General features: G+C 47.2%; 1 protein-coding gene and 1 long non-coding RNA gene across 2 annotated transcripts; one reads left to right on the top strand and one right to left on the bottom strand.

Moving 5' to 3' along the window:
• Window positions 1-104: 104 nt before the first annotated feature.
• Window positions 105-20,699, top strand: SCD (stearoyl-CoA desaturase). Its single transcript, XM_014875417.2, has 6 exons — window positions 105-236; window positions 3,959-4,244; window positions 10,708-10,838; window positions 14,098-14,303; window positions 15,507-15,739; window positions 16,943-20,699. The coding sequence occupies exons 1-6, from the start codon at window positions 210-212 to the stop codon at window positions 17,140-17,142; spliced, it is 1,083 nt and encodes a 360-aa protein (XP_014730903.1). The 5' UTR covers window positions 105-209; the 3' UTR covers window positions 17,143-20,699.
• A 2,394-nt stretch (window positions 20,700-23,093) lies between these two features.
• LOC148223018 (uncharacterized) lies at window positions 23,094-26,255 on the bottom strand. The gene is made up of 2 exons (XR_015805147.1): window positions 26,101-26,255; window positions 23,094-26,012 (listed from the first exon to the last, which is right to left on the bottom strand). It is a non-coding gene; the product is annotated as an uncharacterized LOC148223018 (long non-coding RNA).
• Between the last annotated feature and the right edge of the window lie 1,665 nt (window positions 26,256-27,920).

The following is a 27,920-nucleotide window of genomic DNA, read 5'->3' as shown; positions in this document are numbered from 1 at the left end:
CCGCGGGCAGGGGGTCACCGGGAGGCCGGGGCGCGCAGAGCCCGGCCCCGCCAGCCGCCGAGCAAGCAGCCCCCCTTAAATACCTCCGCACCCGCCTCCGCCAGCCGCACAGCTCTCCGAGCGAGGAGCAGACCGGAGCCAGACTCTCGCCAGCGCCGGGAGCTGCGCGCCCGCGTTCCGCCGCCCAGGAGCACAGACAGGGCCGCCCCATGCCTGCGCACTTGCTGCAGGAGGAGGTAAGCGGGGCCCCGGGCTGCGGGTGCTTTGTCTCCCCCTCGCCCCTTCCTCCTCCATCCCCGCGGCTCCGGCAGCGCTGCGCTGCTGCGGTGCTGGGGAAGAAGGTTTGGACACACACACGTATTCACACGTGTGTGCCCGTGTCCTCTCCGCACCGCTTCGCTGCCGTGAGGCAAAGGGTTCCGTGGTTACTTAAGACATCACCCAAGCCTGATGCGGAGCCCGGGGATGAAGCGGAGACATCCGCCTTTGAGGTGATCTTCCTGGATCCTATGCTCTCGGTAGACTGAGCATAAAATACAGGTTTATTTTGAAAACACCCATCGAAGCACGCTGGGTGCCTGAATAGCAGGAAGGGCAATTCAAGAAAATCTTTTGTGCCAAGAAGTAATAGGTTTTTTCATAATACTCAGACTGGGATTTTAAAAAATGTTCGTAATTAATTTTCTTTTTAAAAAGAAAGGGGCTTCACTCGCAGTGTTTTCAAACCAAATATTGCAGCAGGAAGCGTCTCTAGGACACACGCAAGGTGAAAGCCGACTGCCCAGATTAAATGAATGACTGTGTCTTCATTGCTTGAGCCAAGCAAGCATACAATAGGGAGACTGCCCATTTTTGGCATAAGAAGGTCTGGATAACAACCTGACACCAGTAAGATGTGTGGAGCTGTTGGATTTTTAAAGATTTTCTTTTTTTACTCTTATGGCAGCCACCCTTTGCCCAAGGGGAGGAGGCAAGGGCTTGATTCTGGTGTTTGTGCTCTCACCTTCTCATCCTTCCCCCCTCTGCCAATGCCTAGAAGTGGATGTAAATCATAGCCCTGCTCTTTTCGTGTCACCAGCACACGGGGTCTCCCTTGGTCCTTTTGTGCAGGTGCCATGACCTTCCAGGGATGCTGTGATGTAAAGAACTTTACTTTTCTCCCCTCCCAAAATGGATGTCAAGGGCAATGTGCTCAAACCATGTTTCATGGTTTTGGCATGTATTTTGGGTCATATCCTGGAAGCTGGAAAGAATCCTGTCCCTGGGTCATGCTGGGCATATTCAAATAAACTGGACCCGAGATTCAGTGCCCTGGGGCCTGTCCACTGTACCCAGTGCAGGAGCCTTTGAGCTGCAGCTGGTTGTATAAGCTGGCTGGGTGCCAGGATCACCTATGGCATGTTCAGTGATGGAGAGGTGGGGGTGTAGGTGGGGAAACACATCTGTTCTGCAGATGAGAGCTGCAAAGTCATTCAGAAATGAGGGAAAGCTAATGAAAATTATTTAGCTGGCTTCCTCCCTCTCTCAGCCCTAGACCCCAGATCAATCTCCATCCCTTTTTCCTCGGTAGGAGCCACTATGGTCATAAGGGGATAAAAATCTTCTTTCTTTCCTCGTTTCCCCCGTTTCTACCTAAATAGCTGCCCCTCTCTTCCCCCCTCTTTCCCCCATGCTCCTGCTACCAAGTCTGTTTCACAGCTACTTTATAACACTTTTGTTCAAGGTTAGTTTACATGTGAGAAATGACCAGTCTGATTATATCAGGGTAATTCCAGCAGCATAGGTATGCTGGTAAAATTCCTCATGTGGCTACTACAACTCTGGAAGAGATTTTTTTCCTCTCTGCTGTTTTCTTTGCACTCTCTCTCCTCCTCCTCTGCCCCTGTGTAACTTTGACAGTGACATAAGCTATCATGGAGGAGAAAAATGCAACTCCAGCCCCATATTCGTACTCTGGAAGCAGCATGTCCATATGGGGTGTGTGTTACCCGTCTAATTATACCACCAGTCACTGCTGGGAATTTTTCTTGCATAGACAAGTCTTGGGTCTTTTTGGTAGATTGTGTTGCAGCCAAGAAGGAAAATGGTATCTTTCTGCCAAAATCCAGATGAGAATATCTAACACTTGGGAACGGGCAGGACTTCTCCTTGCCTAATGTCTGGATTAGAAGCCATTTCTCATGGCCCTTTTGGTGTGGGGATTACCTCTAAATTCTCCAGCAGATGAGAGTATCATAGCCTCAAAGCATTACTTAGGAAAGCAGGCAGAGACAGCCTATAGCCAGGATGCAGAAGAGCCAGTCCCAAGATCAGCAGCTTGCCTGCCTGCAGTGAAGGCAGCAAGATACTTTGTGTCCAGTTTTTTTCCTTTTGAACCTTCTGTTCCCCAAGGAAAAACTAAAAGCGCTCTTTCTGTAGAGATCATTTTACTTCCCAAACGTGGGGAATCTGTCAGCCTTGCCAGCTCCTCCCCATCGGAAGGTATGTCTGTAACCCTCTAGTTTCAAGCCTTGGGAAAGGGAGGAGTTGGGGTGGCCACGTAAGCTGCCTGGCCTGATTTTAATGCCTCCCTCAGGAAACTAGGCCATGGCAGGATGGTGGTCTTTTATGAATCCTGAACACCTGAGTGGCAATCTCTTGTTAATTCAGGAGAATTTCTATTGGGAAAGGAGCTTTTGCAGCTTGACCATGCTCCCTCCCACAGTCTCAGCTCTCCTGTTCTGCTGCCTGACCTTTAGTGCCCCTTCCCCGTGGAGGCAGCAGAGGGATGTATCCCTTAGGCAGGATCCCAGGGAGCAGGGGATGGGGGTGATGTGTGCGGGACACACCGCTCCATCCCACGTGCTTGGCACCCCCAGGGTTGAGCCGTGCTGGGCTCTTGGACTCGGTGCTGACAAAGGGCTGCGAGTACCAGCAAGCACACAAGCACATGGCAGTCTGGATGGAGATGGAAATCAGTGACTCAGGGTTCAGTGACCTGTCTCATTAGGGTCAGTCCTGCCTGCTCCTTTTGTCATGCATGCCTGATCGGGCAGGCTGTCACTCAGCCAGGGCAAACAAGCGTGTTCTGAGGGAATGTTGTGTCACAGTTACAGAAGGGAGCCAGGAGCCAAGCTGAGCCAACTTTGCTTCTTAAAACTTCCTCTCTGCATGCTGGTGGCCAGAGATCAGAGGATTGTCTTCTCTTGCTTCAGTTTGCCTGTGGGTGGGAAATGAGAGAGGGATAAGAGTCTTAGCAGCAGGCATGGGATAAGTAGCTGCAGTTCTAACTAGAAGTACCTCACCTGACTGCCTCTATCCCCTAATCTTCAAGCATGTTGGTGTTGCCACATCCCATCCTGGAAGGTGAGGCAGGGGATATAAGGAGGCACCACAGAGGAATACCCCTATGGATCTTACTGCTGTCCCCCTGTGATCCCTGGTGGGGTGGCACAAATAAGTAGGATATCAGGAGCAGCCCATTGATTTATTATAAAACTGCGTTTCAGACCATATTTCTCTCCCACCTCTTTGTTCATTTACAAGATTTCATTTATTGTTGTCTGCTTATGCACAAGCCCAGACCACAAACCCACCTAAAAACACCCACTAGTCAAACTGACGCAAAATGAAAATCCTTGCAGTCTGTAAATGATCTCACTAAAGCCACTGGTGGAAAAGAGAAAGCCACTGGCTTTCAAGTATTTTTCTTTACTTTTGGCACCCTACCTACTATTCGCCTCCTCTCCAGAAAGACCAGGTCCCCATCCTCTCAGCCATGACTCCATGTGGCCAGAGCAGGCTCTTCTTTGTGCCAAGGGCTCAGCTGAAAGAATGGAGCCTTCCAGGGAAACTACAGGCTGTGAATCTTTACACTGCCTAGATACATGTGTTTCTATTTCTTGAATTGATAACCACCAACTTCTTGTTTTGTTTTCCCTTTTTTCCCTTCTTGAAAATACCAATGCTCCTCTTCAAGGAGTTCTCCTCCACCTCCAGCACCACTGCTGTTGGCACAGTCACCTCCCGGGTGACCAAGAATGGAAATGCCGTCGTGGAGAAGGACTTACTCAATCATGAGGACTTGGCAGGAGACCGGGGCATGGTAGATGATATCTTTGATGAGACCTACCAGGAGAAAGAGGGCCCCAAGCCCCCGCTGCGATATGTGTGGAGGAATATCATCCTCATGAGCCTGCTGCACCTCGGGGCCCTATTCGCTTTGACACTGATACCTTCTGCGAAGATCCAGACACTAGCATGGGGTAAGCACATTCCTCTATCTGTTTCTTGGCATCTGCAACCCCCAAAATCTGTTGGGTGGGTTTTTTTTTTTTTCCTCCAGGCCCACAGACTCGGGGATGAGAGAGAAAGAAGCAGTGGGCTTCTTCTAGAAGCAGCTCTTCAGCCAGATTTGTAGCAAGCTGTGGAAGAGCTTGCTAGTGTCTCTTGTAAGGTGATCTATGAGAGGGGAAGATTTGGCAGGGATTTGGCTTGTCTGCTCAAAGAACAAACTTGATTCACAGACATTAGGCTTGGAAATATCCTGAATGTGCAGCTGCTTCTGGGGTGATGCACAAAAACTGTTAGATAGAGTACTGTGACAGTGCCAGAAAGTTAGGAAGATAGATGCTAGCAAGAGCACATTAACGGGTGTTTGGGGAAGCAAGGTACAGAGCACTATTTGGCATGAGACTGCTGCCCAGACATGAGAACCATTCCTGCCCTTACCAGGGAAATATAAATCCCACAGAGCCTTAATGTGTGTATGAGGGGAAAGAGAAAAATACGGTTGTGCTGAAGATAAAAGTAAAGAATTAATTCTGAAGCTCAGGTCTCGTACCATTCTTAAAAAAGCACAGATTAGCCACCGTCATCCCGGAACTATGGCTGACAACTTTCAGAAAATAAATAAGCATCTCTCCAGGCAGCAAATTCCAGTGGCAAGTACAACCCAGCAGAGGGTAGCTAGGCAAAACTCTGCTTTCTCAGAGATCTGGCCCTGGGTAGGAACCAAACTTCTCCTCTGACTGCTTGAAAGACAGCTGGGCCCAGGGCCACTCTGCAGGAGAGCTCGCTTTCCTCGAGCCTTTGTGTGGACCCCTGGAGGAGTCCAGAAGCCAAATGGCTCCCAGTAGGGAGGTCAGAGATTTCATCCAGCCCCTGCCTCCCTGTGCAACAGAACATCCTGAAACAAAAAGCAGCAGTCTAGGTTGAGGCCTGCTGGGGTGGCTTTTGGGTTCAGTAGTGCTCCTGCTTCCTGGTCAGCCGGGCTATGGATGGGCCCTTGGGCGATCCACCTAGTCTGTCACACTCTCAAAGTCTGTCTTCCTGATGGCTATGTGCAACAAGTGTCACAGCTGAACCGGGAAGGAGATGGCTTCCTGGATGGGCAGGCTGGCTCTTCCTCCTGAGCCATATCAGCCTCTCACAGGCAGAGGTCTGGGGGATGGACTTCACTGCAGGCAAAAGCCAGAGTCTGGCTACAGCATCTGCAAAAGCAGAAGCACTGATGTGTTCCCTTGTGCAGCCAGCATGGCCTTTCAGGAGGATGTTATGAAAGAAGACATTGCTGGGCTTTTCCCTTATGAAAACCTGACAGGCTGTACTTTCCCCTGGCCTGTCAGAGCTGGGCAGAACATGCAGCCTCAGCTTGACCTTGGAGGAGAATTTCAGGGCTCTTGGTCCTGTTCTCTGTGTGTCCCATCTCTGGGCTGGAGGCTAAGCAAAGACTGCTGGCTTCTCTCACTCACTGGGCTGACAGCCTGGGTCCTCCAATTCCAGTCAGATAACCTCAGGATGTTGGGACAAGGAAGAGGAAGAAAAGTGAGTTGAATTTACTGATTTCATTTCAAGCTGCTAATATGCTCCATGATTCCCAAATCCATCTAACCCTTCTCCCTTGAGTTCCCCTGGGATACTTAAGAGGGCTTGAGCATCTTTATCCAGAAAGTTAATGCTGTTTTGCATTTTGCTAAACCCCAAAATGGTCTCTGAGGCAGCGTCTTTGCAACCATGTGTGTGTCTGTATGGCATCTCCTGGCACTTCCTAGGAATCTGCTTTGCTTTTTATCTGATGTCAATCCTTCCTGCTCTTCTTGCTCAGTCAACTCTGATGTGAAGTGCCAGTTGCTCTCCTGCCACTGTGAGGCACTGCAAGATTCCTTGGTAGATTCTGGAGTGACATATTCTGGGAATGGGAGGAGGACATGGTGTTTGGCAGAGCTGCACTGTTCTGGACTGGCTGAAGATCAATCCTGCCTTACCAAATCTGAAGTAGTTCCACCAAGCTCCCTGTCCTGCACTCCTGTTCCCTTCCCCTGGAAAGGACCATCGTTCATGGCACCTTGCAGCCAAGTCAGAGTTCCCTTATAGTCCATTATCCTCCAGCACCAACTGGAACTGGAATACTCTGATCCTCCACATCTACCTTCTCAGCAAGAATGCTCCTTGCATTGCCCTTTTCTCAGCTCATACCTTTATTTGGCATATACAAGGCATCTGTGGCTATCATGTCAGTGACTTGCTGTTTTTTTCCCATCACCCTCTGGCAGCAAGGAGAGGACTACAGCTCCCATGTTACACACAAGGATAGTGCAGCAGAGACTTAGGTTGTTCCTGGCAGTACACCATGTGCTCGTACCAGACTAGCTTTAGCAATGGAGTTCTGGAGCTGCTCGAGTTTTTGCTTGTTTTTTTGTTTGTTTTTCAGGTAATTTCTTCCTTAGGTTGTGTACATATAATACAAGATTAACATAGTACCAGATGTTTTCTGTTGTGTTACAACAGATAGCTGGGGGGCCTGGTGGCTCATCTACCTTCTATAATTTATCCATTGCTTATATTCACTTCATCCAGGCCACCATCTCCTTGATGTTCCTGTCCCTTTGAAACCAGTTATATTGGTGACTGCCCTCTTTTGTTTTCATTTCTCTATGTGCTGATTCCTCTTTGTCTCTCAAGCTGCCCAGCCCTGCCTTCATCATTGTTTGCTGTTCTGCGTTGCTGTGTGCATTGTATCCCCTGATCTCTTTCTGGTACAGAGCTTCCCAGAATGAGCTCGGGTTGTTGATCAGGTGAGAGCTCACCATCACAAGAGCTCTCCGAGCCTGTCCAGCACTGGCTTTCTAGTCAGTTCCCCTTTTATTTGTCTTCTCCACTGCACTTCTCAAAGTCTTGCTTAGTCTTTTCAAGGATCATGGGCGGATTTGATATCATTTGCCAAATGGCACAGAGACTGAGTCTAAAAGGGCAGGATGCAAAGGTGATGGACAGTTTCTTCTCTAATTGCTCAGATCCTCCTTAGAAAGTGATTTGTGGGTAGTCTTTTTAGCCTTCGGATGCAGCAGACTGACAGTAATTGTGTTAGCTCCTGTTGGCCTGGACAGCAGTGTCTGTAAACAGTATTGGTTCCTCTCAACATGGTGCTCTGTCAACACCTCAGTTCCCTGCAGTGCCAGAGGCTCTAGAAGCATGGGTTGATACTATATTTTGTTGTTGCTGTATTATCTTTGGACCAAGGTGAATCTTGCTGGATAATTTAGGCAATTCTGACAGTCTGAAAATCTCAGCCCATACTACCCCCAGAGATAGGACCAGCAAAGTGTTTACAGTAGTTTTTTTACTTTCCCATCAAGACTACAAGTGCCAACACCTTTCCACTTAGCGTTCCCTCCAGGCTTCAGTAGCAGGTGGTGTGCTCCTCTGAGTGTGGCAGGGAAGTTAGGTTTCAGTGACAGCAGATCCTATTGCTCCCCTTAAATGCTGTAAATTTCATTGCCCCTGGTATCCTTCTCCTGACGATAGCAGGACTCACCTGGCCCACAGGGACTGGGCAGCAAGGAGGGAACAGTCTTGCACTGAGCGAAAGCCCAAGGACACCTTCTGGAGCAGGAACACCTCTTCATGTAAACATCCTTGGTGTCCACTGCAGGTGACAATGCTCTCAGCACATTCCTAATTTCTCATCATAACTTGGGTCTGAATCTGGGCCCTTAAAGAGGTAAAGCCTAATGAGTCATAGCTATGACTAAATGTGGAATGTTTTCTGTTTAATTTTTGGAGCATTGAGTGCTTATTACTTCCAGTGGTCATAATTCTTTGTATTCCAATTGAATGGGTCACTGGGAATATCACCTGTGAGTTGCCAATCTTTTGAATCTCGTGTAGTTCAAAGCATAGTATAGAAGATGACTTTGAATCCTCAGCTGATGGAGTCCCTAAGTCCTTCAGTTTGGGGCAGCATCACAGGGCAGGTGTGAAAATCTGTGCTACTTTATTTTACCTTCTCTACTCTCTTTCCATTTGAATTCTTAGTGGATTATCTTGGAGGAGTTTTTCTTCTTCTCTGTGAGATGCTGATTCCCTGACTATGCAATGATCATCACTGTACCTGTTTGTGGGGGTGAGCTCTGCGAATCATAAGGGTGCTGGATTCTTTTATATTCTACAAGGATTTCAGTCATTGTGCATATCCTGTCACTGTCACATAAACTCTTAGAGATGGCTGATGGACCTAATTGTCTCCAGGTAGGGTTTGGCTTTCTGTAGGGCTGGTAGCACGAATGCATAGACTGAGAATCAACTGCTTTCCCACAGAAAATGTCTGTCCCTTAGATAAACTACAGCTTCTGTATATGGGCAAGAGGCCAGGCAGCACATGATTATAATTAGAGAGTTATGGCCATTGTATGACCTGGGATGCAGCTCCAAGAGAAGTCAACATGAACTGCTGAGGTTCATGGGCTTTGGATGGAGGCTGAGTCTGATCTATACCAGGACACCCAAAAGCAGTGGGTACTCTTCCAATTTTTTACAAAAGCTTCCAGGAAAGGATACCCAAAGGCAGATACTGGGTTTTCTGGGTTTGGAGTCTGTTGGTGTCCTGATCACATCTCTTTTGTGATTCCCTGTGCTTGCTGATAATATCTTTGTTGCTGGTGTCATCTCTTCCCAACAGGGATATTCACAGGCAGATTCTGAGAATTGTCTGTATAAAAGAGATACAGATGAGCTTTCTTTCCTTCAAAGCTTAAATACAACAGTTGTCAGCCAGAGTCATCTTCCTGGAGGCCTCTTTTACCAAAATATACTCAGTCAGCATGTCAGGATTCACCAGATAAGAAAAGCTGAAAACTCAGGGCTATGAATCAGGCCTCTTCTCATCTAACCTGGCATTTGCTTTCTTGTGCTATTGAAGATCATGAAAAATCACATAGTTTATTTGTGTCCCTGGTACACTATCAATTCATAGGGCCTGCTTGCCCTACAGTGAACAGATGGGCTCTTTCCCTACTGTGAATGAAAGAACTGGGCCATGCCTGGCACAGGTCACAGATTTCTGATTCCAGACAAGTTTCTGAGTATCTGGTTTTCTGGGTTCAAGGTAAACTTGATTAAAGCCATTTGGCTGGGCTGAATGGCTGAACGTCAAGCATACTACCAGCAATTCTTATCCATGGACTTATGTGTTAGAATAAGGAACTCTTTTCATGAATGGTACAATTGGGCTGAAATGTGCAAATTTATACCAGGAATGCTTTCCCTGGGGGACTGGTAAGAAGGCATTGCTTTCCCCAGAGGACTAGAGGTGAATCAGTTGACCTGTTGACAGATGTGCACCCTTCCCTCTTTGTGTCTGAGCTTGCAGAGCAAACCAGCTGTTGAATGTTCTCTTTCTGCCAAACTTCCTGACCCTTCCTTCCTAGAGGAAGAGTTAATTTGCAGAACCAATTTTCTTCTTACCCTACTTTCCTAGGGTAATGCTGCTATGAAACTCTTGGAGTCTTTTCTCCATTTTAGTTTTAGATGCTGGAGCTGAGGTTAATTTCCAAAATTCCCAGGAGGACAAACGGACACACAGACCAGGGCAAATATGAACACATGATGTATTGGGAGAGGGATGTGGTTTTTTTACTAGATGCCAAAGGGGCAAGGAATTCCTTCTGTCCTGTGTGAAGAGGGAGCATATGAAGCAGCCTCAAAGCTCAACAGGGCCCAGTAACATCTGCCCCTGCCAGGGGCACAACCTGCAATGACTTGTTAGCCCTGGGATTTCCTTCTGTGAAAGGTGCAGGAGTTGAGCAGTGGGGGGGATTACCTAGGAAAGGTAACCTCTGGGCAGATTTTAAGCCAGTGCTAGAGCTGAAGGTGAAGCCTAGGCTTCAGTGGGAGGATAGGTTAGATTGTTCTTTAGCCAGCTTTTGCTCAGAAAAGGAGCAGAAGAAAAGCCTAACCCTGGGCTTGAGCTGTCCCCCTCAAGAATGCTAAGATTATCTACCATCTCTAGGTGAAAGTAATGCAAAAGAGATTTAGTGGGGAGTGGTGAGATAGGAAAGCAAGAGCCTGGATTATTTGGGATGGACTGAAAGGGAGAAGCTGTTCCCTGGTGGACTGCAGTGCTTTTACCACAGTGCTTTATGGAAGCAGCCACTTTGTACAGTTTTGACTATTCTGCACCGTGACAGATGGCACTGTGCTGAAGAACCAACCCTTGTGACAAGTCTTCTAAGGGGGAGCCTCCTTCCTTGTTAGAGATGAAGAGCTGAATTCATTTGCCCCACATTGCTTAGGAAGCCTGTGGTAGTTTGGGCACTCTCACATTGAGTTTTATTGCCCCAATTTGTGGATTGCTCTCTTGCTTATACAGCTTTGACGGAAGGCCCACCTTTGTATTGCTCTGCCTGAAGCTTTGCTCTAACTGCTTAAACACTTTGTTTTCCTTTGTAGCTGTTCTGTGTTTCCTGGTGAGTGCTCTGGGGATCACAGCTGGATCTCACCGCCTCTGGAGTCATCGTTCCTACAAAGCCACGCTGCCCCTGCGCATCTTCCTGACTATTGCCAACTCCATGGCCTTCCAGGTAAGCGCTTCCTCCATGTGCCACTGGTCCTCAGAAGGAAGTGCTCCCATGAATCCATGTCTCAGATATGGGACACAATCTGATGAAGAGGTTCCTCTCTCCTACTACCTCTTGTTAGGAAAAACTTGGCCCTTTCCATCTAACACTGCAGTGCTAGAATCTGTCTCGTTGCCTTTACCTTGTCCCATCAGAGGTTGGCTCTGAGACAAACACGATGGAGAGAGGACAACTGGCCAAGACCAGGGGTAAGAAAGCTCTCTAAAGCAGGAATGTACCTATCTCTCAAGGTGTGGTCTCCCTGTGCTTGCACCGGGTCCCATGAAAGAGATGTTGAAGTGTTAAGTGTTCTCCTGGTGTTGCCTCACTCTCCTTTTGCTGTGTGGCTGATAAAAGGAGAAGACATTTTCAAAGCCAAGGATGTAGAATTCTACAGGATGTAGAATTTGCTACTTCATCAAGACAAAGAACTTGTTGACACTTAGGGGATGTTTCTCTCGGTCAGGAGAGTGATATTTAGAACTAATCATGTTATAAATCACACCACTGGCTTCCAGAGAGTTGTCCCAGGTCAGTGATATTTTAAGGAGAGAAGGGTTGGGCCCATTCAGAGTGGCACAAGTGACTGCGGGCACTGTTAAGCACCTTGGGAGATTACTTCACCTTTCAAAGAGCACTAACCTCAGGATATTGCCTAACTACTGTGAGAGTACTTCACAGTCCACAAAGCAAACAAAACTGCAAATCTGTAGAAGTCAGAGTGAAAACCCAGATTGGCATGGCACAGAAAAATAAATCCTCTCCAGCTTGCTGCTGTAAGTCAGTCCTAACAACACTCCATCCTTCAGCTGTACTGAAGAGTTGCTTGTCTGTGGCAAGTACTCAGAAGGTGTCAGAATGCAGCACTTTCTGCTATAAAAAGGTGAACACTAAAGTATCAGTGCTGTGCTCTTAAGTAATTCTCCAGAGTATATCACTTTGTTTACATATAACCAAAACAGAGTAAAATTTTTTAAGCCTTGAAAAACTTTCTAAAACAATTGAATTTCTTCTTCTCTGATGGTACCAAACAGCAGTCTTTGATGAGGAAGGGGAGGGACCAAGCTGCTGATGCCAGCCAGTGGTCCAGTACTGAGCAAGGCAACAGGATGGGTTGCTGTGTATTAGCTAGTCCTGTACAAAGACCATCTTTCACAGGGTTATAGGGCAGAGGGGGAAAGAATTTGCTGAGCTATTGCTGTAGGGGATAGGAATAGACAAAGATGAGAGACAGACAGATATTTCAGCTTCAATAGAAACTAATCCAAAGTTTTAGTGAAAATTTGATACTATTCCCCATGGATTTTTTTTTTCTAATAGTTACTTTCTGTGAGATCAAGAAAAGATTTATCTCATTCCTATTAGTGGCAACAGAGGAGATAGTGACTTAAGACTGTAGAAGTTTATGGACTGTCTTATCTTAGGTCCTCCAGAAAACGCCTGTTGGCTGCTCAGAGACCTATGACTTGTAATTTCAGAGAATTTGTGAATTCTGCCTCTAACTGGCTTTTCCACCTGCAAGACCTGTCAGCTGCAGCACAACAGAAGCTGTCATGGTTATAGCCTGTAGCTGGAAACTCCCAAGGAAGACATTCTCCTTGGCTTTGCTTGCTCTTCTCAGAAAGTAATGATTTTCAGTCAGGGTCACAGTTAGAGGTGATCCCAAAAAGTTTGGGATCCAAGCTAAAGTTTGGGTGAAGATATAGATATTTCAGGTTTGAGACTCCTGATTTTGTTTGTAGACAGGGTGTGGTGGATGAAGTCATACCATGATCCAGCTGCATTACATGGTCTCTTTCCAAAGCTGTGTCTCCTGCCTCCAGCAAGATGTGCAAACCCCTATGTGCAAACCCAAGTTGTCTGTCAGCTTTCAGACTGGGCTTTCTCATGTTACATGATGCTGTGTAGGGTCACTGGTGAAACTTTTCCAGCATGGGTACTGGTTGAGTTTCTCTGCTTACTGGATAGGGAGGGAAGATGAGCCACCCTCTTCTGGGGGAATGCTGAGTGACCAAGCTCTGGCCAAGATCAGCAAAGGTTGCTGATACTTGGAGATATTTGGCTGGAAGGAAGGCAGCGGTTCCCAGTATTTGGAAACAAGTGAGAGTTTAATCCTGGCCCAGGTCTATCATTGCCTTCTTGAATGGCCTGCAGGTAAATCGTTTTATCTCAGTTAAAGGAGGAGTGGTTACAAGACTTGAAAGGGACTTGAGGAGTCGTGTCTCTGTCACAGGCTCCCTGTGTAGACAAGCCTCTAAGTCTTTTGAGGCAAGAAATAGGGATGGTTATGCCACTTCCCTACCTTCAAAGTGTTTTCAGGAAAAGTCCTGGGTATGTAGGAGATTAAGGAGCCTCTTGTGTAATACAGGTAATAGAGCCATGGTTGGATCTCTATTTCATGTTTTCTAGGATGGTGTAATACATGGCTTTAAGCTCATTGAAATCTTGATACAAATAAATGATCACAGGCTTATGAAAATCTATTCTTAAAACCAGCCAAAGCAATCATTTCATAATACAAATGATAAAAGCATTGACATTTTCCAAACTCTATTGATTTTGCTGCTTAAGAGGAACAGCAATGGGGCTGAAGAGAGGTATTTTTGAGAAATGGCATTGAAATGGTGTGTTTGTTCTCTTTCTAAAAAGAGACCTTAATTTTAAGACTGTTTGATTTCCAATGGAAAAAAAAAGTTAAAAAAAGCCTTGGCCCCAAGTTAAACACCTGATTAAGCAATCCCAGGACAAGCAAGGCAGGATGACCTATGGGAAATGTCAGGTACAGGGAAGGGGCAGGTCAGTCCTGGCTGGCACTGTGCAGGGATAGGGATGGGGACAGGGATGGGGATGGGACAGGAGCTGAGTATAGGAGGGTGGGGCACCAGCCAGCCAATGAGAGTGGCTGCTGCAGGGGTGGGGCACAGGCTGACCAATCAGAGCCTGCAGCACCATGGGTGTGGTGCAACCCCCAGCCCTGAGTTGGCCAATCAAAGAGCAGTACTGAGGCACCCCTGGAGAAGCTTAGCAAAAAATCAGAGAGGTGCAGCCAAAACCCAATCTCTGTTTTAAAGGCCAGAAACCCCAAACCCTGATGAGGCATTATGCCACTGATACAAGTTCAGGTCAATAGGATTTAAGTATTTAAACATTTCAGGCCATTTTGTCATTTGAAGAAAACGTCTCCAGCCCTGACCATTAAGTTTTGGCTCCTGTTGACTTGCAGAATGACATCTATGAGTGGGTCCGGGACCATCGTGTCCATCACAAGTTCTCGGAAACAGACGCGGACCCACACAACGCCATGCGGGGCTTCTTCTTCTCCCACATTGGCTGGCTGCTGGTGCGCAAGCACCCGGATGTCATCGAGAAGGGACAGAAGCTGGACCTGAGTGACATAAAGGCTGACAAAGTGGTGATGTTCCAGCGCAGGTGAGTGGTGGGGTCAACCCTAGTGGTGAGCCATGGGGAATGGAGCGGGGACAAATGGGCTGGGATCTCAAGTGGCTTTGATGGAATGTGAGAGGATTGAGGGCATCTTGTGAGAAATGTGACTCTTCAGCATGCCCAAGGCTTTGCTGTGAATGAACTGTGAGAAATGAGCTGTTCCTATCCTATGGGAAGTGTTTAGAGTCCAGTGCCACCTCTAGCCTTCCCACACCCTTCTCTTGCCTGCCTACCCTGCAGCATCTTGCCAGGAAGGCAGGCTGAGCTTCCCACCACACACCTGCTCACCCCACAGCCCAGCTGCTGCTTTGGCTGGCCCAGAGCCCAAACACAGGTGCCTCTGAGACATCTTTGGAGATTGTACACCTTCCAGGCCATGTGTGTGCCCCCCTTCCCTCAGTCTTCTGGAAACAATAGGGTGAAAGAAAGTTTGAAAATGGAGATGTGAGAGGGGCAGTAAATGAGAAGGACAGTCTTGATTCACTGGTGCCTCCTGGGTAGGGTATCTCTCAGCCATCTTGAGCTATACTAGGACTGACACCCAGAGCAGGTAAGCCTGTTACCAGGGCTGCAGGGATGTGGGACTGAACCCATATAGTAACCAGCCTAAGTCAAGAAGTCCCTAGTTCAGTGATTTTTCTTGTGGGCCATCAGAGTGGTTAACCTTCCTCTACTCCCACTCTTCTAGTGTGAGAGAACACACATGCTCATCTGTATGCTCATCTGTGGCACTTGCTTGCACTTGTTGATGGGGTGTATTTGTAGGCAGAGCCAAGTCTGCAAGGAGGAGGTGCAGCACTGGGCCAAAGCCAGAGAAAGGACCATGTATGGGACTCTGGAAGCATGGGGCTGCCTTTACAGGGACCAGTGTAACTGAGAAAAAATTGACAGATGAGGCCAAAAGCAGCAGCTGGTGTCTGGACTCATGGTGATGGGGGCATTGCTTTGTGCATATGTAAGGAGACCAGGGTTTAGTCTGAGTCTCTTGCCTGATGATAGGACTTGGGAATCTCCAGGCATGGCTTCTGCACATCTAGAGCAAACGATACAAGGCTCAGGAGTGAGGCATTTCTGCACTTGATTTTCCCTGTACAGCTGAGCACGAATCCTCCAAATGGAGGAGTGAATCAGTCCTTCCTGTCCCGCCTCTGCCACTGAACACCTTCCTCCTGGTTCCTTCCTTTCCAGATACTACAAGCCCTCAGTGGTGTTGCTGTGCTTCACACTGCCAGCTGTAGTGCCCTGGTACTTCTGGGATGAATCCATCATCATCAGCTTCTTCATTCCAGCCATCCTGCGCTACACCCTAGGGCTCAATGCCACTTGGCTAGTGAACAGTGCTGCTCACATGTTTGGCAACCGGCCATATGACCAGAACATCAACCCACGGGAGAACCCCCTGGTCAGCCTGGGGGCCCTAGGTATGTTCAGCATCTGTGTCTCTGCTGCAGGGGAACTGTAGAACAGGGACTGCGTATTGGGGCTGCAACTGCTTCTAGGAATTTCCATCAATCCAGGTGTCCCTATTTCCCCTGCACCCTTCCCTTCCAGCCTTTGCATCTGGGGGTGTTTCCCGTGCTGGCCAGTGAGTACATAAGGGCATTGGGGTTATCAGCTCCCATCAGACTCTTTCCAGGCTACACTTAGCACCTTCTTATCTCAATGGCAATATTTTATTTACCCTGTTCAGAGGTCTCTCTGCCATGTTCACTAGACTGAAAAACGCGTGCTGCAGTCACTGCCTATCTGTCTGAGATGTGTCAACTTGAAAACCAGCAGATTCACATTTTGACATGTTCTCAGGTCAGCTGGTGGTTTTAATGGCACTTGAGAGTAAGACAAGATAGAGGCTTTACTGAAATTTTGGAGATCTAGGAAAGTACATCCCAATACCAGCATATGCCCTTATCTGTTTTCCCATGCCTAAATCCTCATTTGTTTTGCGCCACTGAAATTCCATTGATTTCTACCACCAAAGCATCTGCTTGTGGAATTTTAGTAGAGAGGGATTTGAACTGCAGAGATTCAGGGATAGGAGCAGGAGCTGAGGCAGTGCCTTTGAAGGGGTAAGCTCTGAAGCCAATACTGACAGTGTCCAGAACAGATGGTGGCTGACTGGTATAGATTGCTTAGTAGAAGCGTCTGCTTAGTATCTGCTTTTTTCCCCATCTGGAAATGTCCTTTGGATTTGGCATTAGGATTGCCAGTGTTTTAGGAGTATTGATTAACCTGGTTTGTTGGGGGTTTGCTGCTGGTCTAGCTGGTAGCTGAATTAATACTAGAAGATTTCTTGTGGTAGCAGGGGAAAAACTATTAGGAATCCCCAGGTGTTTTGGTGCAGCTGGGGACCCAGGGCCTTCCATTGTTCCTTGCCACATGCTTGTTTTCCTCTAAAGCACCAAAAATCCTCTGTGATTGTCATTGCCTCATTTGGGCCAGCCCTGGCATGCTGAGTCAAGCCCAAACGAGATGGGGTGAATTGCAGAAGGTTGAAATTGGGCTGAGAGGAGAAAGGAACCTGGACTCAGGCCAGAGCCCATTACAGGAATATGGTGCTTTGGGTCAAGATAAAGGGTCTATCACCTAGAGCTCTGCAACATCCTCTCCCTGGTTGTGTTTTTCAGGAGAAGGCTTCCACAACTACCACCACACCTTCCCCTATGACTACTCCACCAGTGAGTTTGGCTGGCGCTTCAACTTAACCACGGCCTTCATTGACCTCATGTGCTTCCTGGGGCTGGCCAGCGATCGCAAGAAGGTCTCCAAGGAGGTCATCCTGGCTCGGAAAATGCGGACTGGAGATGGAAGTCACAAGAGTGGCTGAGTTCCTGCTCCCTTTCACACACACATCCACACCTCTCCTTCCTCCTTTTTTCTCCCTTTCTTCCTTCCTGACCCCTCCAAACACGCTGGACAAAAGTTTAATGTTTTGTTAACTAACTACTGAATAATGCTACCGGTTTGCTTAAGATAATGATAATGAGTTTTAATGCCCCCCTCCCACGCTGCATTTTGCGTGATGTATTTAAGATCTAGGACTCTGCCTTTGTAACACAAGGCCACCCTTTCCCTCCTCTCCTTTTCCTCTGTTTTCCTCTCCAGCCTCTCTAACCTGTCTCCTGCTATACATTGTCCCAGTCTCTACCTGGAAGAGAAGCTGGTGGGAAGTCGCCTGGGGAGGCCCATTGCAGTTGGCTATGTAATATTTAGTTAAGGGAAGCCTGTACCAGCCAGACGAAGAGTTGAGCCAAAGTCAGTGACCCTCTTCTCACTACCTTCCCCCTAAAGTTTCTGCCACTGTCCCTACTCTTTTCTCAAGGGCTGCTGACAGACATGACATGGCCAAACTGCTCTTCCTGGGAAAAGCAGCCCCATCCCTTGTTCTTGCCATCATCCATGATGTTTCTTGGGAAGTGTTCTCCCCTGCTCCTCACCATCTAGCCACTCTGGCTGGGGAGAGGAGAGTGCCCAGACTCTCTCAGATCCCAGACAGGTCCACCAGTGACCAGGGGATGTGGTAACAGCAGTGGGCACTGGAGGGGGAGTGCTGGTGGCCTTAATTCCAACTCCCTCTGGTGTCACAGCCTCCCTCCTTGCACTGCCCTCTGTGCCATAAGGGGCTGAAGGCAGAGTATGACTCCGAGCTCCACAGTTGTTTTAGAGAGCCACAGTAAGGAGGAGGACAGATGGAGGGGTGTGCCACTGGCTGCCAAGGGGCAGCACCAGCCCATAGTGAGTTTTGCTCACCTCCACTGCTAAGATTTTTGCTGGCAAATGGGACTTTGCCAAAATGGAGAGGAGGAGAAGCATGTAAACCAAAGCTCCACCTCTGAGTTAAGCTGCTTTATGTGCTAGAATAACAGGGTCCCTTCTGGGTGGCAGGTAGATCCACATCTTTGCTGAGCACAGCACAGGACAAGGGAGTACCTGCAGGTGTAGGAAGGAGTGAGGTGATATTACAGGATACAGGAGCAGGTATTTTTATACTTGGGGGCTCCACTCAACAAGTGCCTGAGAAACACCAGTGTGAGGTCAGATGGCACAGGGGGCTCGAGGAAGTTGAGACCTCAGGGTGAGACACTGCCACCAGTGTGAGCTACCTCTGTGCTTTCTTGCCCAGGGTCCACTGTGTTGGTTTGCCATTCCCTGCTGCCCAGAGGGAGTGGGAAGGAGAGGCAAAACCAGCTCCTTGTTAGTCCTTTAGCAGTCCCTTAGCTTGCCTCCCAGCCCCCTCGGCGAGCCATCTCGCCACCTCACTCTTTGCCAGTGAGCCAGGCAGCGAGGGCGGCTGAGCCTGCAGAAAGGTCAGTTACATCACTGAGCCGATGTGGGCATGCAGCTGGAGGGCGCTGGGGAATAAAGTCCGTGTGGGTGTTGTTTCCTGCAAGTTGCAGAGACCAGCTTGAGTTCAGGCAGTCGGTTACATTCTGGATGTTATGGCGTCACGCCCCTCACTGAGCTGAACATGCTTTTTCCCCCTTAATTCTCCTAGTTATTATTAATTTTAATTACCATTATTATTATTAATTGTAGCAATAGTACTGTTTTTGTTGCTTCAATGCATCAATCGGAGCTGGAGGAAAGCACAAGAGGTAGCTGGAACAAAGTGTTACTGGAGTGGGGTTTGCAGCGTCTCCCTTATTCAGGCAGGCCAGGGAAGGCAGAGACAGTGCAGATGCCAACTTCCTCACCTCAGCTCTGCCATGTTGCAGCCAGGGAAGCTTCACGGGAGCGAGTGTCTGCAGCTTTGTTTCCTCCTGCTGCAGTGAAACTCGCCAGGAGCCAGGATAGCTCTGTGATGTTCTCCTTAACAAGAACAAGCTTGTTACTCAGAAAATGAGTCTGTCTCCTCACCTTCCCCTCCCTACCACCACCATGACCTTGTTTTTGCTCAGCAATGGGACCCTTTGAGTTTTTGAGTCGTAAGGAGTGATGTGGTCTCCAGCAAAGAGGAACAAGGACAAATGGAGAAGAGAGTCCTTCAGCTCCTGATTTCAGGAGACAGTGTCCTCACTGCTCTGAGGCTCTTGACTGCCTGATTGCTGGCTGGAGCAAAGGGAGTTGTGGCTAGAGCAGTATCCTACCATTTGAAAAAAAGAAAAAGCTCTCCAAAAAAAGAGGAACACTGTTAGCTCTGTAATTGTGGGCTGACTTTGCTCTAGTGTAAACCCCTTTGAACTCGTGGAAGTCCCTAGAGAGGATGAATTTGCTCCAGCCAGTAATTTGAAAGGGGTGTGGGGAGAGCAGAAGGGGAGAATGATTTCCTTGCTCCTGGTGCCCTTAAGGTGTAGTGTGACATACCCTACAGCAGAGATGCATGCTGTGAAATGCAGCAGTATTTCACATCCTCTTAGCAGAGAAGCAGGGCTTGACATCAAGGGTTCCTTTCAAATTTCAAGTGCTGATTCGGGTCCAGAATCTGGAATGAGAGTGGAAGTTGAGGAGCAGTAACCAAACAGTCCTGGTGTTTGTCCAGTCACTTTAAAGGTAGATTGGCAAATATCTCTGGGTGCCTTAAATCCTTCTTTAATATACATAGAAGTATTGACAGCTATTTGCAGTTTGTTGTTTTTTGTTTTTTTTCCTGAGTTATGAACATTCAAGGGATTTCTTAATTATTTAATTGCCTACATTGAACTGTGGGTGCAGGTGATTTTGAATGTATTTGAGTTAGAATTTCTGTTAGATTAAGAAACAGATACAACACTTTAAGTAGAACTTTGAGATATATATATATACCTATAAATATATATATATATTTTTGGTGGCATGTTTGCGTCCTGGACGCATTGTCTGTATGTTTAGCTTAAATGAGTCTGTGAAAGGTAGAAGCAGAAAAAGCAGCAGTGGGACCTCATGATTAAAGCAGCTGGGACCTGTTCCCAGCTTAACAACTCGCTCACTGCGTGATCTGGAACAAAGTCACTTAAAAACTCTCTGTGCCTCAGTTTCCCTATCTGTAACGGAGGTTACACCCTGCCTCCCAGAGGTGTGGTGAGGCTCACTGCCGAGCAGCCGAGCACAGGAAGGAACAGTACAAACCACATGCACCGCTGCTGGCAGACGCATGGACTGGTTTGTTTTCCAAAACCGTTCCCAGCCCTGCTGGCATTGTGAAGAGCAGAAGTCTAAGTGTTGGGTGTTCAGGGAAGGATTGGAAAGTTGAATCTGCACATTGTCTAAGCTCTGTCACTGTTGAAATGTGAGTAGGATACGATTTTTCACAGCTTAGGGATTTCTGCATAGTAGTATCTCTGTTTTGTGTACTGAAAAAAAAAAACCTTTTTGAAATAATTTCTACTAATATGGAAACAGACATCTGGTTGTGCTGATCTGAAATTTTATTTGTTCATAATAAAAATGATAAATGTTACTTTAAAACTTGTTGGACTGATGACATGGTGGGCGGGCCTTGGTAAAGCACGAGATGCTCCATCAGGATGGGGAACGCAGTGCCTTACTGTTTCCAAACCCTTCTCTCTTCCAGAAGAACCAGGGGAAAAATGCCTCTGGCTCTTTAAGCATCATGAATGAGTGGATTATAATGGCTTTCATACTCCAGCGCAGGCCAGGCAGGCACACCCCGCCAAGGCTGCCCCTGCGCCCGGGGTTACTGCAGGTTAATTCCAGCCGGGGCCCCTTGCCAGGGCCTTGTGGCTGGCGGATACACATGCGGCACAACACGTAATACCGGCAGCCGCCTCCCGTCAGGCGGGTTCATCAGCCTCTGCGAGGGGAATTTTCCTCATGCAATAGCGAGTGTCCCTCATTATCCCCACCCCTTCTGCAGCTGGAGGGAAGTGAAAGGAAAAGTGGGAAATCCCCTGACCAAGTATCACTTGAATTGACAGTAGCTTCCCTGCACCCCCACCCAAAACTCCTTTTGATCACAGTGGCGAGTAAGGCCATCTCTGCATGGCACCAGCGGGCAGAGGGGATGGCCTTGTTTGTGCCATCTTTGTCACCTGCAGCACACAGGGACCCCTCATCCAGCCCATGCTTGCTGGCACTGCCAGACCCTTGCAGCTGGGAACGCTGAATCCCTTGGAAAAACAGGCCCGTGCTTTGGTTTCCAGCTGCAGCTACTGCTGCTGGAAAGCCCTTTGGGTGGGAAGGCCAGAGCCAGCACACTGCAAATTGGAGCAAGGGAGTGAAAAGAGAGTTACTCAGACAAGGCTGACGCTCTTCCAGCAGCTGTGCTCTCACCTGGAGGTATGTGACCAGCCCATCCAATCTGACATGTGGCTGCTTTGAGCTGTAGAAAAAAGCAAAGCATACACTCCTGTTCATCAGCTGGTCACAGCACTATGTCCCTGGAAGTGACAAGAGAAATACTGCTTCTGGTAATCTGGTGCACTTTTGATCCCAGTTGCCACAGCACAGCCCCTCCTTAAAGCAAGTGAAACAGAGAAGGCTAGTCAAGTCTTCAAAACTCCTGATTATTCAGCCAAGCCTAAAAATAAAGTTAATGATCCCTCTGCCTCGATTTCATGAGTACAACTCCAATCGCAGCCTCTCCCTCTTCGTTAAAGACTGTTATTAAGTCCCCTGCCCAAAATATGTTTTCATATACTATCAAGCCCTCCAGCAGTGTCAGCTCAGCATTTTTAGGACATTGCCTGGAAGTATTTAATGCACGATCGTTCTTGGTTTCCTATGTAATCTGCACATTTGGGTTGCAATTCCAGTGCACCCCAACTTTGCTCCTCTGAAAATCTTCCACCCAACAGGGGAGAGGGAAAGGAAGAGTTAATGTTGAAGCCAGCTCTGCTGAGTAGCAGAGAACATGCAAACAAGTGCCTGCTTGTTCAGACCCAAGGGAGGGAGAGCAGGGAGGGCTGCAGGCTGTCAGGGGAGAATTTGCTACATCTTTTCACTCTGAATACAACGTGCAGAAGATGCCAAGGTGATCTTTAGGGGGAGACCAGATTCCAGCCGCAATCCACTCCCCAGGGGTGGGATGCAGTGAACACAGCTGTGAGGAACGCAGTGTGTCCAGCCCAGGACCCTAGGAGCAGGGCCAGGGAGGGTGGCCTAGAGAAGGCAGCAATCCCCCCAAGAGCTGCCTAGGAAGAGGACTGGGTACCCGCTCTGCTCCGAGCCACACGCTCCAACCACAGCGAGAAAGCCCCAGCTGCTGCTGACCCTCCATGCCGGCCACACAGGCCCGTGGGGACTTTCTGAAAGAGGGAACAAAGTCCCAGAGAGCACGCGGAGGACATGGCACCATAGCAGCCCTGCAGGGCAGAGGGATGGATGGAATGGCATGTGCTGAACGGCCACGGCCTCAGCCCAGCCGCTGAGGGAGCTCTTGTCCCACGGCTGCCAAGGCCGAGGCAGGGCTGTGGGGGCAGCACAGGCCCCGGGACAGACGGAGAGGCCGGGCACAGGCAGGGAACATCGGGGGAAACACCCGCAGTGGGCCGGGCTTCCCCGGGGTTACTGCCGGTCACCGGGGCCCGGAGCCGCGTGTGTGAACAGGCCACGGCGCCTGACCGCGCCGGGCCAATCCCGCCCGCCGCCTGGCCCGGCCCCAGCGCCATTCCCGGCCCTGCCCCAGCCCGCCCTGGCCTTGCTGAAAAAAAGCGCCCGATGCCGGAGTCGTGGGAAATGCGAGCACTTTCAGCGCGTGTTTAAAACCGAGCTCCAGTTTTAGCTTTAAAAAGACCGTAGGAAAAAAATCCGGGAGGCAAAAAGTTGTAATTCAGCATGCGTGTGGATGCATGCAGTCACGCTCAAATATGGACATATATACATACATAAATAACACAAAAGTATCATTCATAAAGCAAAATATTTAGATTCTGCATAGAGGCTTAAAATTACAATTTTCATACATTAAAATGTTAGCTGTGTTATAATCTGGTAATTTTGTAACTGTATTTTGAAAGTTGGCCTTATATGAAAAAAACAGATCCTCACTTTTATTCAGTTAATTCTTGACTGAAAAAAGAACCTTGTAAAACTGTGTCTTTTATTTCTTTTTAAACTGCATGGAAAGATACAAAACTTTGCAGAACAAATAGTATTTCATAATAGAGAACACAGTGACAACAGCTCTTACATGCCACTTTGGCTTTGTAACAAACACAGCTGTTTGGTTTACTTTTTTTTCCCCCGCACTTCTCCTAAAATAGCTTTTTACAAAATTCTGGTCTTTAGTACTCAAACAGAAGAAATGCCCTTTTATCCCCTTTGAAAATGCCTATGAGCTTCAGGCACGTTATATGCTGACTAAGTGAAATTGTAATTTTGACAAAATGATCCTAATTACGTGTTCCTTCATCTGCAGAGAGGTCTAACATTCTGTCACATTTACACAGTTATATAAAATTTAAAAATTCTAAGCTAATCACACAATTCTGGTAACCCCTGTCATGTGACTTTTAACATTCAGAAACAGGAGGGGACTTACACAATCATATTTCTCTTTTTCCTCGTCTTTTTGAGTTGCCTAATTACATACTGGTGATTCAAATATCACATGTTTTGCTACAATATTATCAGCTAAAATAGATTTGGCCTGATCCTGCATGCCAAAGAAGTTATGCTTGGATGCATTGTTCTTGGGGGATCACTGGTAGGTGCATCATTAGAAAACCAAGATAATTCCTTTAAAAGCCTTGAATGACAACAACTGTGGCTGAGGTCAAGATGTTTTCTCATCTCAGGCAGGTGAGGAACATCAGGCTGCCCTTCACTCACCTGTCCACTATCCCCCTTCAGCCAAAAGTCTTTCAAGATGACTCAGAATTCACGTGTCTCTTTTCACAGGGCAAGGATAGTGGGGACAGGTTTCAATTAACTTCAGCAATTTTAAACATGTGTGAAATCCACTTTGGTTAAATAAGCATCTTCTAGTCAGGGGTGACAGGGAGGTGGTGCTCACAGTGATTCACAACAGTAATCTGAGACTACCTGTTTTGGAAAAGGGTGGATCATCTGCTGGTGGTGCATCTGTAACTTCTATATATGGATACCTGGATTAGTTTTTGGATGCCTGTCTTATTGACATGAGTCAATTGGGTGAGTTTGGCACAATGGCTTCTACACCTGAATATTAATGAGGAGAGCCCTCAGCTCTAAGCATGGGCTCTGAGTGCTCAGAGTGAGAAACATGTCATCTGAGACATCTTAGTGGCTTTGTTCTATGACTAAGCATCCTTGTTTGAAGCTAAGGAGTTTTAAAATGCCCCAAGAATTAGTGGAAATTTTAAATGCACTTGACATACAAGCATTTGGTTTTTCCTACTGGGGGTGATTAACTCCTGGAAATTGTTTCCAATTTCCACAGCATCAACAGGTTCACCCATGCTTTAGGGAGACTCACAGCAAACAAGGTCCATAACCAGATAGTAAAAGCAAAGATGTGCACTCTAACACATACAAAAGGTTTGCGGGCACACGTTGGTGCTCTGAGTGGAGCAGACGTGGAACAGCCTCAAACAGCCTCTCTGGCTGCCACTGATGGAAAGTATGACATGGCAGGCATGTACAGCAGGATCAGGAGTAGTTGCCAGTAGCTACCCTGCTCTAAATTCTGCTTTCATGACAGCCCCTGTTGCAGCTTGGGGACACAGAGGGCTGGAATCACTGTGGATCCCATGATCCCACTCAGCTTTGGAGGCAGTACTCCTATTCCTCCATGTCATTCCTTCCAGATCTTCCAGTTCTCTTCCCCAGGCTTTGTTTGAGTACTCCAAGCCTCTAAAAAGGCCAGCCATCGAATTATCAAGATGTTTGATGGCACATAATAAATATTGAATCTTTGGGAAAAAAACTCATAACTGAGTTTGCCACTCCTGACTAACAAAGCCATCTAGGACTCATAAATGAATTTGTTCTTTGGACTAATGACCACTGTAACCCAGTAACATACTGGGATTGATGCTGTGGAAGATACTGCAGACATGAGAGTTTTCAGGAAATAAGTCTCTTGAACTGCTAGTAACAATGTAGCTTTGTTTTAATATTTGTGTGGGATTTTTTTTCTGTGTTTATGAGATTTTTCTTTGTCTCTAGTCTCTCCAATGCCAATTAAGCTGAGTCATATGCTGGCCGAGCGTAAGAGGTTATAATAGAGAAGCATCAAAAAGAAATTTTTGTTTCACAATTAGCTTTAATTTGAATTCAGAAAGGTGAAAAATTTACAAAACCTTTTTGGATTTATCTGAAAACAGAAAAAAGTTCCCAGCTTTCTTGTGTGGTTGATTGTTCACGAGGCAGTTTCAGCCTTAAGTGTTTGCTTTCCTTTGTCTTTGATTTGACTCCTTCCATTCCACGTAGTAGTATGTAAGAACACCACCTTTGCACACAAATACAGCTGAAGAGTCTTTTCCAAGCAACATCCAGAAGCATTTCATTTTGAAAATACCCAAACGAGGAAATTTCAAAATGTCCACAACGTATTTTTTCTCCTTCTGGTTTCAAACGGTGTTTCAATTATGATGCCTACATTTTCTGCTGGCAGGTGTCTCCCTCGGTGGAATTTATCCTGTTAGATGGATGATGCAGTTTTATATGACTTGGGTTGGGCCAGCCTCTAGTCTGACTCACTACTAGTGATTTTGTTTGGTTCCCACTCTGCTGTTGACTTCCTACGTGATGCTGTGCAGGTCTCTTAATCCTCCATGAAGTGGGAAAATGCTGCTTTCCTCCTTCCCAGGTTTTCTGCTGTGCTCTGAGGACAAAAGACTTCATGTTCTACATCTAGCACTGGGAAGCAGGAGCATGATTAGGGAGGTTTTAGACAAAGAGCTGTCATAGAAATCTTCCATCATACCTGCTTTACTAAGTGTTCAGCCATTCTTGTTTCTCTGAAGTTCACAAGGGAGGTCCTCAGGCCATCCCTCAATCTTTGAGGAAAATCGGAGCCCTTTGTTACTGCAGAAAACCTTGCCATAACACAACTCCTGTGCAATGAAAGACACTGAAACGAAGCACTTTCTCCCAGGAGATGCAAGTACAGGTTTGTTTCTTTTTCTCAAGAGACTCAAATCAGTTCTGATTGCACATTTAAATATATAATTCTTTTGAATGATGGATGGGCTGAGGCACAGCTCTCCTAGCTTGTTCTATGCCCTCATCCTTATCTGGATGCCTTGAGCTAACAGGGCAGCACAGACTGATAATAAATGCTTCTGCCATGAGAACTGGACACATTTTTCTTAAGAGCATGTTTTCTGTCAGCTCCTTCTGCTATCTGAGCAGGTACAGGACATACTGCAAGGATCACTAATTGCCTGACACATTTTTGTCAGTAACCTGAGTTTTCCTTGCCCTGGTGAGTTACTTTCATTCAGCTTCAGTATGTGTTGTGGTGTGATGGATTTCTGTTTGGCTGGAGAAACACTTCTGCATTTCCTGCCCAGTGCTACTCTGCCATGCAGCAGCAGAGCCACTAAGCTGGGACACAGGAGAACTCTCAGCTCAGCCTCTTCGCCCTTTAGTTGCATCCTAAAAATATACCTCCTTCCCATGTGGCCAGCACATACAGACATTTCCAGACCGAATGTTGCCTGGGCTCAGAGTATGGTGTCAGTGGCCTCTGGCCTTCTCTGGTCCCCAAGAGATAGGGCAGAGAACTTTCCTGGCCTCATGACATCAGCTCTAGCACAAGGGTGGTACCACACACATCCTTATAAATCTGCTTGCTGTTCACTGCCAGTGTTTAAATGCATAAGACTGCTCCAGGCATATAAAATAATAAATATTTATAAGATCAGTCTGTGATCAGGTATTGCATCTTTAACACAAACTCCACTTCAGAGCACATTAGCTTATTAAATGTACTCATTCCCTTCTGTGAGGAGACTACTGCAGAGAAAGAACTGATTCCTGGTCATGAGGAGGCCACAGTGCAGCCATAAAAGAGAATGGTGCTCACTTAGAAAGTGAGTTAACTTAATTACCCTCATCCTCAGTGTAAAGTACTGAGACACTCTAGATTAGCTGGCATAGATAAAGCACCTCCCGGTAAAAGCTCAGATATGTAACGACTGAAAAAGTCCCTCCTTCTTGGTGTATTTGCAAATAACTTTTCCAAGGCTGAGAGGGCAGGGTTAGGCAGCTCTTCCTATTGGGGGAGATAGGGGCACTGATACAAAAATGTTCTTACTACAAAATAGAGATTACAAGAGTGCTATTGCAGAGAAACCATCAGCAGAGGCTGAGAAATAACCTGGGTGCCGAAGAGCTGTTTGACTGAACCGGCAGGGAAAAGTGGGTGGGAGCTAATTCCAGTTAAGGGCATGACAGATAACATGCTTTAGTTGCCATGGCTGGCAGGGTGTCTATCATAATGACAAATAAATAAAGAAGAGAAGGCACTTAACAGTGCAAACCTCCAGTGAAGTCAATGCAGAACATGATCTGTCAAGAAGGGCTGCATGTGTCTCTGATTTCCCAAATGACAGCTCTGTAGTAAGCTGGGTAAGAAACTTGGCTTTGTGAAATAACCTGTAGCACTTCACTTAGCACTTAAATCCACAGCTAGTGACTCTGCTTCACTGGCATGTCAGCGTAGTCTTTTCACACTTTCCTGCTGGTTTATACTCTTTATCATATGATACACAAGCTACCACATGTTTTAAATTTATAATT

The sequence above is a fragment of the Sturnus vulgaris genome, chromosome 8 (genome assembly GCF_052056855.1).
Source record: "Sturnus vulgaris isolate bStuVul1 chromosome 8, bStuVul1.hap1, whole genome shotgun sequence".
NCBI classification, from domain to species: Eukaryota; Metazoa; Chordata; class Aves; order Passeriformes; family Sturnidae; genus Sturnus; species Sturnus vulgaris.
The sequence above is the reverse complement of the archived record's forward strand: the minus strand, read 5'-3'. Positions and strand labels throughout refer to the sequence as shown.